At 38.1% G+C, this 19,537-nt stretch overlaps 1 protein-coding gene across 1 annotated transcript in view; it reads left to right on the top strand.

Moving 5' to 3' along the window:
- Positions 1-19,537, top strand: part of PLD5 (phospholipase D family member 5) — a 147,406-nt gene that overhangs the window by 114,388 nt on the left and 13,481 nt on the right. The window contains 1 exon segment of the mRNA XM_030447941.1: positions 2,020-2,147. Within this exon segment, the coding sequence (XP_030303801.1) occupies positions 2,020-2,147 (128 nt within the window).

Here is a 19,537-nt window from a genome sequence, read left to right as displayed (position 1 = left end):
GTTATGAGAAGGAAGCTTGTTGTTGCCCCTGACTTTTTTTTACTGTTTTTGTACAAAAGCATTAATGTTTCATTTATAAACTATTTTATGCAGGTGTGTTTAAATTCAGACTTTATTTAATGTTGCAAACTGCATGTATGGAAAGAAAATATGATGAAAGCAAACTGCTATGTTAAACTTGTTTTAACCACAGTTTTTTTATCAGGAGCTAGAAGTACCTACAGAATTGTTTTCCTTGGCTATTAGAGGAAGTTGCTTTAATTTTGCTTGTTCATCAGAAAACATTTAGAAGTATTTAACACCTGTTATAATGTTTTTTGATTTGTTTTGCACTTCACACACATTATCTCATTAATTAGCACAGTCAGCAACAACATATTCCAAGAAATATTGGGAAAATACCTTTGTTTCTAAGCATAGATGAATGTGGGTGGGTACCTGGAAAATCTTGGTACCTGGTAACTGGGCTGCAGCAAATTTTACAGAGAAGTAAATTCTGTCATTTGCTCAAAATCCTGTGTTTTATGTCTGGTGCTTCATGAAAAGTGTCATCTTACAGGATTTTTATTTTTCTTTTCTTGATGTCATTCATTCAAGTGAGATTACAGTTTTCAAAAGCAGAAAAAGAAATCTTAGCACTGGTAGCTGTTGCTTAAAATTGTAAGTCAGATGTTTATTAGAAGATCAGAAATAGGAAGCTAGATGAAAAGAAATGTATTTTAGTTCTCTGGGTATCCTGGATTTCTTTTGAAGTTGTGAATCATATCCAACTATTACTGGAATTCCTGGTACTGAAGATCCCATGAATGTTTGAAGGAAGGCAGCTGGTACCATTCCTGCCCTCCAAGCTGCTGTTCACTTCTCTTCCCCCGTTACTGTCATGACTAAAATGTGAGGATGAGTGGGTTTCTTTAACTTCAGCAATGATTAACTCAGATTAATCACTTAATCTGACATACACTGGAGCACTAAGAAGAACAATAATGATGTGAGAAATCTCCTAAAATCACCTAATATAAGTATACTCTGGATATAGTCCTGCATATATATCGATGGGTCCAATTCAGACATTCCTGCTGGTGTGATGAAGACAATGTGCTTTTACTCACTTAGTAGCTCCTCTGACTTCAGTGGTTTATAATCCTTATTAAAGCCATGTAGTTCAAAAGTGGTAGGTTGAATGCCACAGATTAGGAGGATTAAGTGCAGTTTCAGCATACTTCAGACCTTAGCTTACTTCTTCTCCCAAGTAACTAGTGATAGGTTGAGGGGCAATGGGTTTAAAATGTGCCAGGGAGGTTTAGGTTAGATATTAGGAAAAATTTCTATACTGAAAGAGTGGTGAGGCGTTGGAATGGGCTGCCCAGGGAGGTGGTAGAGTCACCATCCCTGGAGGTGTTGAAGAAGCATTTAGACGTGGCACTTCAGGACATGGTTTAGTGGCTGTGGTAGTTGGATTATGGTTGGACTGATGGTCTTGAAGGTCTCTCCCAACCTTTACGATTCTATGATTCACTTCTTAACTCTCTGCCCATGTTCCTCTTGTTTGGGGTCTGGTCCATGCAACAGGGCCCCATAGGCTGCCTGCCAAACCATTGCACAGAGTCTGCTTTTCTGGGTGGAGCTGTAGTTGGGTTCCTAATTTAAATGCCATTATTAGAAAGATTTGATTTACAGAATGGACTTAAAAAAATTAACTGGGTTTAATGTGCAGTGCTGGGAAAAATATAGTAATTACTTTGTTCTAAAATGGAAGATAATTAAGTAAACAGTATAGTAGATGGGAATGTTCCCAATATCTGCTTTCCTGAAACGTATGTTAATTGAAGTCTTAAACAGTAGGACAATAACAGTGTTTAATACTGGTTGTAAACCTTAATGGTGTGTTTAATTTCATCTGTCAGTAATTTTGGAAGCTGAACTCCTGAAGTGTGAAGTTGTTTCTTTTTTATTTTTTTAATAAGGAAAATTATGTTAATTGGAACAATGCTATTTATTATATTTTTGTTAAATCTCCAGGTGCTGAAGTGTTGTATATGAACATGTCAGCATATAATGAAGGTCGCCTGCAGTCATCTTTCTGGATTGTTGATAAACAGCACGTGTACATCGGAAGTGCCAGCCTAGACTGGAGGTCATTAGGACAGGTAATTAAACTGAAAAAGTAATCCTATATCCTGTGAGAGTCTAATGAGAAGAAAAAAATGTAATGTTTTGCGGTCAGTAAGTGAAGATGGAAAGCTTTCTTTTTATGATAGTTTGCTGTCAGGAGTGTCAGCAGTAAAAAACTGTGTTGCCACAGTTTTGATGACTCTTCTGTGTTAGCAAAAACATATTGCTATAAATTTTACTTCTTGTCATTGGAATAGCTATCCTCAGCAGTTATACTTTGGGTTACTTTTAAAAAATATTTATATATTATTTGCTTTACTGATTTCTGTGATGATTTTGTTGTTTGAAGATTGTAAGTTCTGGTTTACTTATTGAAAAAAATAAAGGGAGTGGACCTGTTAGAAAGCAAACCCCAATGGAAGCTTCCTGGTAATGTTGTGTGCATGACATAGTCCTCATCTGCCATTTCAATAAGGAAAAGCAAAATGCAGAAATACCTCCAAATGGATGAGTATTATCCTGAAATATCCATCACCTCTGGGGAGGGAGAGATTTACGGGTACAGGAAGCCAAATAGCATAAGATTGTACATAGTAGAGAGAATTACCTATTTTCATAGAATCATGTGGTCATGATTCCTCCTAAACAAGAGTTGAAGAATGAATATTAAGGACTCTTAATATGAATATTAATTAAGAATTAATATTAAGGACTCAGCAACCAGTGCTGAACACTCTACAATGTCTGACCATTTTGAAGAAGGTATTTATTTGTAATGCAGCTTGTCTTCTTGTAGTTATCTGTAGCACCTTCCTTTCTCAAGAAGTTTCAGGATTATTGAAGGCTGTAATGTTTGTTTTAGCTCCATACCACTGAGTGCTGTTTGTCATCCTCTAGGGAGTGAAGTCATATTTAAGGAGTGTAACCTGTGATTTTAGATCTCAGCAATTGTATTGCAGACCAGAGGGTGGAAAAGAAGGAATCCTAGGTAGTTATTATTCTAAATATAGCAGAATCTCAGAGGCAGATGAATTATTTTGAACACGGGTTCTTAAGATTCTGTAAAGAAGAAGGGCAGTGTTGGCTGTGTTGAAATTTTTAAAGTTGGTTTTGAGACAAGAGGCTGAAGGTTTGCATAAAAACAAATCAACCATTTTAGTAAAGAAAGAGTGAAGTAAATACAGTTTTACTGTTCCTATGGGTATTAATTTATTTAACTGGAAATTTTTTGAATGTTTACAAAGGAATCTGGAAAATGGAGAAGGGAGGATGCTGTTGGCAAACCAGAGAAAGTCTTGGCTAAAAGGGTGTTGCATTTTCAGTCTAAAAGAATGTGCAGTTGGGGCTTTTGAACATTTTGGAAATGTAAAATATATACATTGTCTGTGCCTTATGAGCTAAACTGTTCATATGCCATAAACAAAATAGCTCCTGACAGAACTATTTAGTTTATAAATGGCTTATGCTATATTTTAGCTTTGAAGACTCTTCTCATTGGAGTTTTGAGTACCAGTGTGAATAATAAATGTGAAGAAAAGAAGTATATTTTAATGACTGTGTTTATGGCCTTCATCAGGAATGCTAAATCTTAGCTCTTGTACCATACCTATGTTAAGCTTCAAGTTCTTTGTGTGCCAGTGTTCCAAATATGATCCCTCACTGTTAGTTTTATCACTTTCTTTTCTGCATGCCTTTGGGAACTTACATATATACAAAGCAGTATTTTTTTTTTTTATATGTAGTGACAAGAGGAATCTCTGAAGAACAATTGTACAGAGCAGTTAAAGAAAATCTGCTTTCAGTTAGTTGGGAAATGTAGGCTGCTGTTCCAGAGGAGCTGAAGGCAGTTCGATGCTTGGCTCCTGTTGACATCAGAGAGGAGTATCCAGTTCCCTTACCCCAGGGTTGCAGGTTAATAAATAAGAGCAACTGTCAAAGAGATCTGAGATGCAGTCCTCAAATAATTATCTGGCTTGAAGTTTTCACAGAAGAGGCAAAGCAAGCACAGAACTTTGTCATTTTATTCTGAGTACTTTCCTTGAGGAAAATGCTTTGCATAAGCATAGGACATAATCTTAAAACCCCCAGTGAGCCGAGCCCTGACTGAGGACACACATCTCCCACATATTCCCATTATCAGTGTCCCAGCTGCAAATGAGGAATCAGTTTCCTCCTCTATCAGAACAACCTAAATGAATAAGGACTGAGTCTGAGTGGGAAACAGTGGGGAAGATAGTGCCAGGCATGGCCATGCCCTTGCACTCAGGTAGCCAGGGAGGGATTCTGCAGTTCTGCTGAGAGGCAGGGAAGTTGCTGCAGATGCCACTGCACATTTCCTCTTCAGTTCTGTTTCACCTGCAGTGAAAGGCCCATGAGAAGGCTGGTTACTGACCTGCTGATTACTCACATGCAGTCTCTCCAAAGCTCATCCGACTTTCAGGGTAACAGAACCGTGGTTACTGAACCAGCAAACTCTTTTGGCTGGTATTACTAGACCTTGACAATAAATCACAGGATAAAGTAGGTTTTTGCTATTAAAAGAACATATGGTACCTTGGCCTATCAAGCACAGCAGTTGTCTTCTCACTCAAAACAAAACATCCAGCATGAGTCAGTCACCTTGTAGCTAACAGTGTCTCATTATTCAGCAGCACAGTTCAGTGTGAATTATGTGACCAGATCCAGTTTCATGTCTAATTATTTCTAGAATGCAATGAAAAGCTCAAGACTTTCACTGTGTGTTGTATTCATCTTTTCATGTGCTTTCCCCTGTATTTTCTATGTGCATGTTTATTGCTTCCTTTGCACTGAACCTTTACATAAACTTCATCTCCTCTGATGGAGTGGCAGTGGCACTAGAGCTGCATCAGGTCTCTACCAAGTTTCATCCTGAGCTACAGTCTCAGAGCTTTCCTGCCTCTTGCTTGCTCAAGGCCTAAAGATGTTGAAATGCTTCAGTAACACCTCAGTACAGAGTATTTAATATACAGTCACTGAGGATACTAGAGAAGATAGATGCAAGGTTACTGTGATACATAGAACTGGATTTCAAAGCTGGTTTTGTCCCTTTGCAGGGGACAGTATCATCCTGCACTTGGGATGGCTCTAAAGCTGAAATTGTAATTTAACTTTTAGCAGCTCCTTAGAAAACACCACCAGAACTTACATGTTCAAAGGTGTCATCTTTGTTTTTACAATCTCAGTGGGGAATTCTTCTCTGTATTTATAAGCTGGACACTAGAAATCAGTCTCCTGTGAGGCTTATTGAGTTTCATTGCCAATTTATTGATTTGCCAGCACTGAGGAGAAGCAATACTAATATTTGCTTTAAATTTTCTACATCAGCGAGACATTTTTGTATGTTGCACAGATTACTCTGGAACTAATCTTTATAGTCACATATATCTCCATGCCTTCATTGTCAAAGTTTTAATACTTACCTGAGTCTGATTGGAAATTATGGGCAAGGCTGACAGAACAGTCTGCGACTGTCTGATCATTACTTTTCAAGTAAAACTTTGTTTCAGGTAGATTGAAAGTTTTACAAAGCTCTAATAATTTGGCTGAAGTCATCTCTGCTTGCTGTTTGCTTCAATCTGAAATCAAACCTCACAGGTAAATGAAAACTACTTCAATTACCCAAAAAAAAGGATTTTACAAAAATTATATATTTCTTTTTCATAATGAATTATTTAGCTCTTTTCTTTGGACAGGTCTATATTTTGTGTCACATGCATCTTCCATTGTAAGCAGTACATGACATATATTGCCCAATACACAGCCTATTGAAAATGCCAGATTATGAACAGTCAGGGGTTTTACCACTTAGACAAATACCACTGTCTTAAATATCTCAAGCTCTCTGAAATTTTATCAGTGAAACAATCTTTCTACCAATCTAGTTTCATTCTTGTACATTTCTGTAAACTGATAAAGTAGTGCATAAATTATAAATAAGTCTCTCAGGTTTACCAGGTTGATGAAAGTCTTCGGGAGAGAAGGTCTCTTGTTCTTTCTGGTGCCACTCTGCCTTCAAAAATATGATTCTGAGGAGGGAGAGAGGGGAAGATGATTATCAAGATAGAATTCTAAATCATGTTTATAACTTTTTATTTCAGGTATGAGATCTATGTGATCAGCTCCACAACTTAAGCTTTCTATTTCATGGGCATGCCTTTGGTAATGGATGCAATTGATAAAACACTTTCCCACAGTTCCCAGGCTCTGACTACCAAGTTGTTATCCTTGTAATTAATGAACAAGCCAAACAATACCTTTGGGCCATAGCTCTGCAACCTACTTAAGTATTTATTTATGATAATGACATCTTTTTTTTCAGTAAAACATGTGCATCTGTGTAAAATGTTTGGCTGAAAAAGGGTTCACTCAAACATTCCTAAAATTAGCTATAAGTACAGATTAATTTTTGGCTGTGGTTTGAACAACAGTTGAGGTGGCCATGTTGCTGTACTCTGTTCTCCAGTTCCTTGGCCAGGTAGCTTATTAATGTACTTAAATAAATTTCTTATATAAAAATTGGCATAATCCATAATGTTAATGCAGAGCAAAAGGAAACCAAAGATGTCATATATTTCTTTTGTTCCATTACTCCCTCTACCAGTTACAGCAAAGCTTGGAAATACATTTAGCTCCCTAATACTGTTCAGGACAGTGAGGTTTGTAGTCCAGACAGAACCTTTAAACAGGACAAGAAACACTTCTGGAGCTTGTTGTGGAATCACCATTTTAGGAAAAGTTTTCTTCATGCATCAATAATTGAATCCACTGGGCAAACAACTGTAATGGATTAGTTGAACCACTTGAAAAATACATTTCTGTGCAACAAATAATCAGCCCTTATTCTAGTACTGAAAATTCATGAAGCATGTAAAGTTAATTCAATTCTCTTCACTGGAAGTGGGACCAGGCTAATATTATATACTCTTTTTGGCAGAAAAGTAGCTTAAATTGTGAATTCTAATAAGTAGCAGGTAACTAGGTGTATGTGGGGGGTTTAGCTTCCAAATTTGAATGTTCAAGGTCTCAAGAAGTCTGCTGGTAAGCAGCTGGACTAAAGGAAAGGGGAATATCCAGAGTTTCCCTATTTATGAAGAAACGTGAGACAGAACAAGTTAGGAGGCTGCTCACACCTTGGGCTTGTGCATGGAAACTGTTTAGATTTGAGAAAAAGTGAGTCCTGGCATACAAAAATGTAAGGGGTGTCAGAAAGAAGCAGTCTAGGAAAAAAGAAGGGGACCTGAATAGAAGATGAAGTTCCTGGCAGGAGGTAAATTAGGCTTGGTCTTAGAAGCAGAATTTTTTGACCTTGCTTCTTTAATAAAATGAGTTTTGTCAGTGTTTTGAATAGCAGAAGTTTATCTAATCATTGAGTTGCAATGAGTCAATGCATTGTTCCTGCTGACTCTGAGCAGTGCCTGGGAGCACTGCTGGGGAGTCTTCTGACAGGACTACTAAACAATATTTCCTTGTCTGGCAGTTTCCTCTCCACCCTCCTCTTACTCTCTTGTTGTTAGAAGTTTGAAACTGCTGATTGCATCTACATAATTTAAGGTAATTAGCAAATTAGATAAGCTATCTTAACACTGTTTATCAGGATGGAAATGGTGAACTGATTTATCTGAGGAGTTGGGTTTTTATTTGATGCACCTAAGATGTTGAATTAATATCCAGGAGGGCTGAACTACTTTGGAAGGTGAGACATAGAGCAGTGTGTGAATGAGAAGCTCTCTGTGGACTTCTTTGTCATTATGATGATTATTGTGTAAAATGTATTTGCCTCTTTAGAACTGACTTCTACAGTACATTAAAGTTATAGCAATTATGAGTTATCAATTACACTTGAAGTATAAAAAATAAGTTGCTCAATTCATTTATTCTCCCAATAATTCAGTTGAAACAACAAATTAGCTATGTGAGATGTTGAGAGCTATGAGTATTAATTATTACATTAGGCTACAGTAGATAAGGTTATTCTTTTTATAATAAATATGGATAATCTAGTGAAAGTATATGGAATTCTGAATTTTCTGAAATTAAGAACCTTATAGTTATTTGGGGGGAAAGGAAAAGAGGAGGCATCAACCCAAAATCCCAATCAGCCAAAATATAGACTTTTTGTATGTGTCAATTTTAAGTAAAAAAGGATGAGTCAATATTTTATTTGTTTTTGTATGAATTAGATTTTTGGGCTTAGCTGCAGGAAGGCGTGCAGCAGGATGGCTCCAGGGGCACTGGGAATGTGGCTGCATGTCTTGCCTGTTATCACCAGACAGGACAGAACTGGATAGAGAGATACTGGGGGTTTCAGTTTAGCTGTTTAGGTTTTCCTCCTTGTAACATGGAAAAAAGACAAAGGCAGCAAGTAGAATTCTTGCCTTCTACCTTCTTCTCTACCTTCTTCTTGCCTACCACTTTCTTCTCTTGTCTTCTGTGACTAAAAGACTGATAAAATCTAACCTCTTTTTTCTTCCTATTCTGAGATGACAAAGATTTGGAGGTGAATATAATATCTCAGGGCTTGAGAGCTACACCTAAAATGGAAGTTTTGGGTAATTTAAGATTGTGGAAAAAATGGAGGAACAACCTTTTGGGGTGTAAAGTCTATTGGAAACAATCCATGTGGTACTTTACTCAAAAATCTCATCCCAATTATATTGAGGAGTCTCATGTGGAGGAGTCATCTGCTCAAAGGCTTCACTGAGAGAGGGACAAAACTCACTCTGGGATTATTCCTTCTTCTCTTTGTCTCCATTTCTGGGTATATAGATCCCAATGAAAGTTTTCCCAAAATTCAGGAAGCTCTGGAATGCTGCCAGGAGGAAATGTGACCCGTGGTTTATTTATGTATTTATCTCGAGAAAAGGGGAACAATTATTTTCTCCAAATACATCCCTGAACACTGTAGTTTGTATTTTTTTATGTAATCAAAAGATTTTCCTCTCATAAAAACAATATGCAACTAATATTGGACTTCTGTATTCTTCAAACTACATCATAATGATCTCATTTATTTCCAGTTTCCACAAAAAATTTATGATAGTGGAGGCAAGTCTCCAAACTGATCACTGATACAGGATCTTCACGTTTGGAATTGCTGTTAAGGAGAGTTGCATCCTATCTCTGAAGAACTGCAGAGAGCAAAAAGCACACTATAATTAGTCTTTTTTTTTTTTTTTTTTTTTTAATGACTTTTATCTAAATGAGTCTCTTGAAGTTATGTAATGGCGCATCTGGTCCTTTGGAGATAAGATACTTTTTCTGACAGTGGAATTACATCTTTTCATTCAAGCCAAAGTTATATTGAGTTTCCATTTGATGTAATGTTGTTCTAGTATGAACTGCAGTTACGTCCCTAATGTGCACTTTAGACCATTGCCAATCCTTGCCATCCTATTCTAATAATTCCCTTAATTTTCTTTCTGTCCCAGCAGTGTTCAGTATTATATCATTATTAGCAAATTGAGCACCATCTCAAGTGTCCTATAATTGGAAATGAGGCTTGTTCAACTTCACCATCCAGCAAGACTCAATCAAACTCAGATGAATAAATGTTAGACTGAAAGCACACAGAGCACATCAGTATATTCTATCTGAATTCATCTGAGTTAAATAACGTTTCTATATGACAGAGAATATCTGCTCCTAAAAAAAATGCTACATATTGTTATCCATGTCACCCACACCTTAAAAATACTCAAGCTGCTAATCTGATTATTTTCAATGGGATTATTTCCAGAACTAGCTAATTCTCTAAAGAGAACATAAAAGTGCAACTCAGATTTTCAAGCATAGGTGAATGAGACAAGATATGAAGATAACAGGTTGGAGTAGATACTGTAGAGCTCTATTAAGAATTAAATATCTTATTTGTATTTTATTTCTTGTATTGTAGAAAGCTAGGTGGCTTGTCAAAACTTTGCAGTGATGCTCTTTCAGTTTGTCCTTCAAAAGGCAGTCTGGAATCACATTTATTTTCACTTAGAGCTTTTGGCTTGGGTTTCCATCGTTGACAAAATTCAGAGCAGTTTGATGACTGCCTCCCACCTCCAAGACATCAGGTTTTGGGTTTTGTTTTCCTCTTTCTTTGGTGGCAGAGGGGAAGATAATGTTTTTGGAAATGTGCAGAACTCACAGTGTGCATTTATCATGGGGAAAAGTTCATATTTTAGGAAGTCTGATGTTTTGTTTTGTTCTTTAACTGAAGCAGGACACTTTGTTACATCCAGTAAATCAGTAGTGCCCATTAAGCTTGCTCTGCTTGAAATTTATTATCTCAGCATCCAGTGTTTACAAATGAATCTCAGCAAAGCAAATGGGCTGTTTGTCCCTTGCTAACATTGCTGTCCCCTGCTAACAGCCAGACTGAAAGAAACATGGGTAATGTGGCTGTCAGGATTGTGCTTGTGCTTCTCTTACTGCCTGGTAGTGCTCTTGGTTCCTCCTCACACCTGCAGGCTTCTGGTTTTGTGGTCTAATGACTGCAAACTGGAATGGACTGTACATTCACCTGGCACTTGGAGCCAAAAAGATTCCTCCTGCCTGCCCAGTTTGGCTGCTGGCTCTGGGTGCAAAGCTATTTCCAACTCTGAGGTGCTAGAAAGTTATTCCTGTTTATTATTCCTCTCATGCTTCATTCTCTGATGCATCTTCCACATTATGTGCTTGTATTTAGTGCAAGAGAAAGCAAAATGCTGCTTGCTGCATTTTATTTCTGTTGTAAGAGTATGCTCTGTACTCTCTCTGACCTCTGAAATTAGAGATCTATTTTCTTATCATTGTTTTTCTTCTTTCAGTTGCCATGAAAGTTCTGTAGAAAGGGTTTTCCTTCCACTGGAGTGATCAATAGTAAAAAACAATAAAATAAGTTGTAAATCAATAAATAATAAACCCACCATGCAAGACGATGAAATATCCACTTTGAACAGATAAACTCACTTCCACTCATCTCTTTCCTAAACAGCATGGGATATTCAGATAGTTGGGTCTCTGTGATCCAGAGGAAAAGAGAAAGTTATTTCAACAATAAAACTAAACTCATAATCATTTGCTTGCTTTTTAATACATGCCATGCCATCACTACATTTTAAAATAACTGAGCCATAAAAAACAGTAAAAAGAGAGATCATGTGGTTCTGGTTTATGAGTGATCCCTCAGATATGTGACAAAATACCAGTGCATTACGAGTGTCAGACTCGAGTTTTGGAAGGATTCCAGAACTGGAAGCATGCAGGATTTTGGTAGCAGAAGACAAATTGCACAGCACCATACAGGGGATAGAAAATCCTCTGTACAAATGTGTGCAAAGCCAGAGACAGCTTTAAATAACCCCACTGGTAACACGAAGCCAACAAGCAGGCAGTGTAAGTGAAGAGACAGCATTGGTGAGATGTGCTTGCATGAGTCTGTGGCCTAGAGATGAATCAGTAGCCTAAGAGTTAAGCTACCAATATTTGCAAAAACTGGGAAGATATCCCAGCAACTGCAGCACAAGGAGTGTACCAGGCAGTAGACTTCCTTTACAAAAAAATAACCTTATAAGCAGGCATTTGTTAAAGGGTTTTGTCAAAGGGTTTCCAGGCACACCTCTGTAAGGCCTGTCTGCAGTGAAGCAGAAGAGCTGCTTGAATTTTTAGATCCTCCACTCAATTGCCCTTACAAGTATAAGGCCTTTCACAATCATAGAACAAATTAGGCTGGTAAAGATAATTAAGATCACTAAGTCCAACTATATAATCACTTTGTCCAAGACAACAATTCAGGCCATCCAGTCTGATCCACAGGTTCCAGCATCTGGTTAAACTAGTGATAGAGTCTGAAATGATCAATAAACTTCTATGGATATGAGAAAGGTAGTAAATCCCCCACTTTATAAAAAAAAAAGTGATTTATATTGCGCTGAAAGAGAATTTATTCATTAAAACTCAGCTACATCTCTGCGTGGGAACTAATGCACCACAGTCTATTCTGTCATCTCCCACAAGAACTTGCTGGCAACTCATCATGGTCAGTGATGTTAATGAATGGAGGCAGACTCCTCTCAGAGGGATCTGGTTATTAGCACACCCCATCACATCAGTCTTGTTCATCTAAACAATTAAAATAACAGTAAAGGAATCATGAATGTGTATTCCCAATATGTGGTTCCACCCACACACACACACTTTGAAATTGCACAGACAATAGTTCACTTCTAGATAAAAATATCTTTTTCCAGGACTGCCTCAACTCCAAAAGGTTCCCAAAAACAGCAGCCCAGTCACCTCCCACCTTGGGAGCAGAATCCCTACATGTAAAGCTGGATTTAGTGCTGCCATGTGAAAAAGAGACACAATAAATTAGGCTGAAATAGAGTACCATAAATCTCCATGAGTCAGAGCAAGGAAGGACAATCGTTGCAGTTATTCTATGAAAAGAATAATGGTTCTGCAGTTCAGTATAAATTCTCATCTTTCTATATCCATAAGTCATCAAGAAGAACAAAACAGATTCTGGCAGAGGGTTCCTTCGATACGAGCATGCAGAATTTATGGCATCACTAAACCTTTTCAGAGTTTGCTGTTGTCATCATGAGCATCAAGGCCTAACTTGGAAGTCATCCTGCAGTCACATTTCTCAACTTTGCTAAGTAAACAGCAGTCTCCAAACAGTGAAATCATTGACATTTGCATGGAACTGCTCAGGGGCAAACTATCAATCACTGCTTGAGGAAGGTGCATTGAGTGGGCAGTAAGTGCAGAAATGTGGTCTGTCTTCAGAAAATTGTGGAAGTTGTGACAATCCCTCTCTTGGTCAGCCAGGTGTTTGGGTTTCGTTTGTTTGTTTGGTTTTGGTTTTGTTTTTTGCGATTTACATTTAATTACCTTCAACTCTGTATGTGCTGTAACAAAGAACTCAGTTTAAACTGAATTTGTGAGATATAAATGAGATATTCCAATTTTAAGACTAGGAGTCGGTGATAATGCTGAATTGGAATAACATGTCTTCAGCTATCTTTTCAGGTGTTTCTTTCCCTATGACATGATTATTACCCAATATTGATGTTGGAAATGGCATCAAGCCTCATCTCATATTTGCTTTATGCATTGTTTTTTTCCCTCCTTGTTCTGCTCAATATTAACTTACATAAGAGCTAGGCTGACTTTTATTATCATATTAAGTCTCTGACACCTTTGGCACACAATACTTGTTGTTTGCACAAAGGGTGTTATACATTATTTAGAAATAATCAATTTTTTAAAACCACAGAGGCAGAATCTGCTGTGATTTGAGATAGGAGAAAGCACCCATTTCATACAATAGATAGATTAATATTCATCTTTCTCATGATGATGTAGCCATAGCCTTCATGTTCATGTAATAGCAACCAGATGATCTCAGCTGAATCCACTGCTTCACCAAGTACAAAAAGGCTTTTCAGATGGCCCAAAAGATCTTCAGCTGTAAATGCAACAGAGCACTTTAGCAGGAAGGTAATAAGGGAATATAAATCACCGTGTCGTCAATTTTACTGAGGGTCGGGTCAAGAGGCATGAGTATCATTTATTAATTTAATTCCAAGTTTTCTTCCTAGGAAAACCAGGACCACATCTCTACAGGAGATGTTTTTTCCATGTTGAAGCAGCCAGAAACCCTGCAGCTACCTAAGGTGGCTCCTCAGAAAGATAGAAATCCAAGTATGGATTCCTGAAACAGCTTTGCCTGTAGGCCAACCAGTGTCCTGGGGCTGCCCATGTACTATTTCACAAAATTACTTTATCTCTCTAAACCAACTGGATTCCTAGCTTACCTCAAGGTCCTGTAGACTGAATTTAATCAAGGTGCAGTCAAAAATTAATTAGAGCCTTTAGCCCTCTGCTTACATCAAGAGAAGAGGTTTCTCATTCTAATCAGGTAGTCTGGGAAGGCTCAACAGTTACAGCAATAATTCATGTGCAATGTCATTGTCCCAGTTTGTATCCACAGCATGCCTGCCACCAATCCCTATCCAGTCTGCAAAAAGAAAACCCACAGTGTGTGTCAGTAATGTTGTAAATAATGCATCCAATTAGTCAACTCTGTGCTGCTTCATTCCCTGAAGCGCAGAAAGCCCCAAAGAAACTGCATTTTGAGAGAAATGCTTAGACACAAATATTCCCTTTATTCTGAGGTCAGTCCTTTGAACTCTCCCCTCTGTGTTCTACAGCAGAAGACGTATGGAGGCTGCCCTTTCAGCATGACACAGGCTGAGAACAAATACTGAGAGCTTGTGGTGTGTTTTCCAGCTGCGTGAGGAGCATGTAAGATAAGGGCTGACAAGACAGGCAGGAAAGATGGAGAGTGGTAGTGAGATGGATGCATGTGTGCACATGGTAAAGGAGAGGCCAGGCCTTTCCAGAAGCTGCTTCCACTTAGCCTGTTAATGTTTTCGGGGATCCACTGAGGTAGTGTTTTGTTCAATATCACATGAATGACACCAGGACTGAAAGGGGATGCAGTGAAATGGAGGTCAGCATAATGTGGTGTTTTTCTTCCCAGACTGCAACTTCTTTGCTATAAGGACCAAAAATTGTATTTCAAAAGGGAAACAGAATTAAATTAGCATTCACATTAATTAGATTTCCTGCAGTAAACCAAGAAATAAATCAAACATTATCCTGGAAAATAATTTCTTGCAGTTGCAAGTTTGCTTTTCCCCCAAAGAAATACTTGTGCTCACTTTGAGGGGGTAATGAAACCTTACACTGAAGAGTCATTAGAAAATGATGCATTATGCTGTGATTATGCCAAGTGATATTAATTATTTCAGTAGACTATGTAGCAAAGTATTTGTAACAGATTCAGTGTTCTGCCTTCGGACTTGCTCTGACAAGTAGCAATATGTCAAGATTAGTTTGTTAGTTCCTCAACAGCAGTAAGAAAGACCAAACCTGCACTCTCGGTGCTACATGAGGTTCTATGTGAACATTGCGACAGTGCAACAATGTCTAAACATGTTGTATTTGTATTGTTTTCCAGACAGTTGCATTTTTTTTGAGTTTTCCATATAAATGGAGCAGATGGCTAAAAAAGAATAATTATGATGGGGTTGTTTTGTAGTGTGACAGAGACACAGGGGATTTCTGTTCTACTTTGAAGATATTTTGCTACCTCTTACACATAAAGTTCTATTTATACACATTGTTTTAAAGCAAGCCCCTCCTCTGCCCAGATGTCCAGCTCGCTTTCCATCTCAGTGGCAGTACCTTTCAGCAGAAATTAAATGCTGAACCTAAGGGTGTTTTCAGAATGGCTTTCCTAAGATGAGAGTGCTATGCAAAATAACAGTGGGACTATCTACTGAATGTAAGGTCAAGTGGATATTAGTAAAGCATGGCTGTACAGTTTTGTGTTCTTGACCTGTGGACCAGCAAAAGAAGGGATAGGACAAAAAAAATTATCAGCTCCTACACTATCTCTACTACCTCGTTATGGCAGCTTTTTGCAATTAGGTAATAAAAGTAATGTATGAGGCTGAAACTTCCTTAGGACTTTTATTCAGCCTGAGCCGCAGACAAAAATCTGTCAAATCTACTTTCTAAAGGTGAGAATTGAAGACCAGCAGACTGCTAGTGGTTGCCAATTGAAAAGTACTTTGTCAGTTCCAATGGGATACATTAAGTCCACCTAGTCCTTTCCCTTCTTTTCTTTTCATGAGAGCACATCATGGCTTTATACTGACAGCCAGTGCCTATGAAGGGTGCACTGTCCATTGAGTGCATCACCTCTCCTTGGAAACGTGCTCAGATTTATTTCCAGCACAGTGGCTTGAATGACAGTTTTCCATTTTCAAGTTCCCACCTGAGGCTGACTGCATTCTCATGTTAAATGAAAGGGACTTTTCCTAGTTCAGTAGAAATTCTTCCTGCTGATTATTTTCAAATTACTTAAAAACACAGAAAATTAACCTTTGGCCTTAGACAACAGCAACATAAAATCCATACAACTTCCACTCAGCTGTGGGTCATAGGCCAGGCATAAGAGATAGACACAAAGTGATCTGCTGAGTTAAGAGTTGAATCTAGGAATTCTGAAATACCTTTTATTCGATAAAAGTGTCTATAGAAAAAAAGGAACCTTATTTTCATTATAACAGTTAATCTCAATATTTAATCTCTTTGAATTCTTGAAGTGTTCTTCAAAAGCAGTTTGCAGTTTTCAAATAACAGACAATTCAGTTGAGAACATTTATTGTGCCCTAGGTGATTTCTGACATCCAAAGGTGCTGTTAATTTTGCATTTATTCACTCTCAGATATCTTAAACTAGACAGTTTTACTAACGTCCTGAGAATGCAGTGATTTACCATCTGCAGTTATCTTATCTGTAATATTTCCCAACAGCAACATAGGTCCCATGTTCTTACCCACGCAGAAGGAGAAAATGGAACTCAGAGCACAGGCAGGACTGTGGAGGATTGGGGTTTCACTGAATTACTTTTAACAAAACAAAGCTGTGAAGTTTCTGTCCAGAGGGAAGATTTTTGGCTCGGGATGCACAAGGGTGCAATTTCTAGTGAAGCGTTAGCTGAGGAAAGTGCTTTTCCTGTTTTGGTGGCCTCTAATACCTGTAAGAGAAGAACCAGGCAGTGCTGCAGCCTTTTCAGCCTCTTCATCATCAGCTTGCCTGTTTGCATCAAAATGGCTTTCATCTGACTGGGGTCTTTTACTGAATTTGTGATGAGCACCACTCCTCTATTCCTGCTGCAGGAAAAGTATGTTAATTAATTAATGTGAATTCCAATTTGATTCTGGTTTTCTTTTGAAACAGTTTTTGTTCCTTGTATCAAAGTGCAAAGTATGATACAACATTCACATGGAACAATGCTGCACAAAGGAACGTTTTTACCTTTCTCAAATCTCTGTCTCTCTCTGTTGGTGATGGCTGCTCCCATCAGAACACCCTTCCCCTCCAGCACTGCCACCGCCTCTGCTTGGCTGTGACCTGTGCCTGGCATGGGTCTGGCACAAGGATCTACTCAGCAGGTACTGAGAGAGGAGAGGTAAAGAACTGCTGCACAGAAGGCAGCCTTAAGATTCACTGAGCATTAAATGATACCAGATGAAAAAGCATAAGGAAAGTTTTCAGTAGAGGTCAGATAAGACTGATAACCAAGTGAAAAGGAACCATATGTTTGGAATATAAGCAAACCAAATATTTCAAGCACGTTTTATTAAAACATAATGATTTTACCAATGTAAATACCTATCATTTGCTCTAAGGCTTGAATACACTGTATATTATTTTTCTTCAGAAGCACTTGAAAATCTTAGGTCCTTTTAGGCCATGGTAATTGAATTCTCAGTATAGTATGCTCTTCATTACTCCATTACTCTACCCTGTTGAGATTCAGGGTTTCCATGGTCATTAATTTAGAAATTGCTCATTAAAAAAAGCATAGGCTTGAAAGGATAATTAAATACCTTTTCAAACACGGGCAAATGGCAGATGCACACACTGTCCTTAATATAAAAAAATCTACTTGGGAAATTTACTGTGCAGTAGATTACCTGTAGCTGACCCACAGTTTCTATAGCACAGACAAGGGATGCTCAACATTTGGTGGCTGGGGTTTTGGGGCAATGGATGTGAAAGCCTTAGGAGAGCAGTGTATTTTTTCTGGATCAGGCTCAAATGTGAGTGATTATTAAAAACTTTCTTTAAAAGAAATCAATGTTTTCTAAAGCCTCCTTCTACATTTCCCACTATTCAGATATTACAAGCTGTGGACCAGATTGTGCCACTCTTATGTAGGTCAAATAGTACCTTGCCTACACAGTGGAGTTGTCTCTTAGAGTGTAGCTCGAGGTAAATATAAAACACACTGTCTGTTCTGCAGAATGCAGGATAAGGACACGTCATACACCCTGTCTAACCCATGATCCAAATTTATTTGAAAAGTCTTGCTAACTCTGTTTCTTAGTTTATGAAACTTATAGTGTTATGGGTCCACAACCTGCATTGTTTAGGTTTTTTTGCAGCATGTTTTTGATTTCATGTGTGATGGCTACAAATGTACAAGGGAAGATAATAAGCAGAATAAGCAGAAAATGCAATTTGTGAAATCACGTGGTTTGTCCAGCCTAGTAAGGAATTCCTCTTATCACAAAAATCAGTATATTTTTAGTGAGACTGTATTTGTTACTTTATGTAGCTAACCTGATATCTGTAGCTAGACCATCATTGTACAGTGGGTGTAAGCCACCATTTCCTGGGTCTTGTTTAGCCATGGACTTCTCTGGTGCTCCAAAAAAAGCCCTTATAGGCAAGAAAGACAATTATTTGGAAGCCTTTAATAGTGCTCTGCACAAACGTAAATGGCACAGGGAACAAGGAAAACCACCTCCTATTTTTTCATTCTTTGAAAAGCACTTGTGGTAGTTCCATTTTAAGGCAATCAAATTTGTGACTTCTTTTTTATTTCAGATTTATCCACCTTAGTTTTATTAAGGTTCTGATTTCTTGAGATCTTCTTCACTTTATTTTTTCAGTGATGTTTTCATTACTGTGTGACTTGCTTTTAAAACTCAGGATGATGAAATTCTTCCCTTGCCTTAAGACCTCTTGCCCTGAAGGACTTTACCTTAACAGATAGCCCAGCTGCAAGTTTAAGTCACTGCAAGTCACAGAGCAACACTTAGATTTTTATTCTTCCATTATAAATGGTTTTTCTGCTTCTCATCTGAGACTATAGAAAAAAACAAACCCAAACAAAAAAGAAAACCCTGTCTCTAATAACAGTGGCCCTCAAATTGAAGAGAAAGTCTTTTCCCTTATCTAGCTGACAAACCACTTCATATTAAATCTATCACTAGCACATCCTTGCTGCCCACTCACTTCAATGCCTCTAGCAGGATAGGCTTGGTGATTAATTGGAAAAAGAGCAGCCTCTCCTCACCTTAGATTATGGGAGTAAAAATAAGATCTGTGTGGAAGACACTACTGAAACAGAGGGTTTTTTTAATATCTGAACCTACTGGAGCTGCTCAAGAAGAAAGGAGACAGACAGGATGCTGCCCATGTGCACTCTTTCTATTGTTTTCATTTCAAGGAGCTGTGGATAAACCAAGAGGGTCATGAGGTGACAGGCTGACATCCAGCCTGGTTTTCTAAGAAAATGACATCTGCAAAATAAGCACTGGAGTTGGTTATCAGAGATGATAACTGTGTTCCCAGACAGGAAAAGGAGGAGCCCAGTCTGTATGGTGTACCAGGGGATTTCGATGGGGCAGAGCTCTTCTAACAGCATCAGAAGCAGGAAAAGCTTTGATCAGTGCTTGCCTCCAGGGAAGCCAACTGGAAGATGCAATGCTGGGGGAAGGTGCAGAGTTCATTACTGTACTGTAAATACATCTCTTGAAATGGCTTTGTTCCAGTCCCAATTTGAGTG

This window comes from Calypte anna, chromosome 3, assembly GCF_003957555.1.
Source record: "Calypte anna isolate BGI_N300 chromosome 3, bCalAnn1_v1.p, whole genome shotgun sequence".
NCBI classification, from domain to species: Eukaryota; Metazoa; Chordata; class Aves; order Apodiformes; family Trochilidae; genus Calypte; species Calypte anna.
The sequence above is the reverse complement of the archived record's forward strand: the minus strand, read 5'-3'. Positions and strand labels throughout refer to the sequence as shown.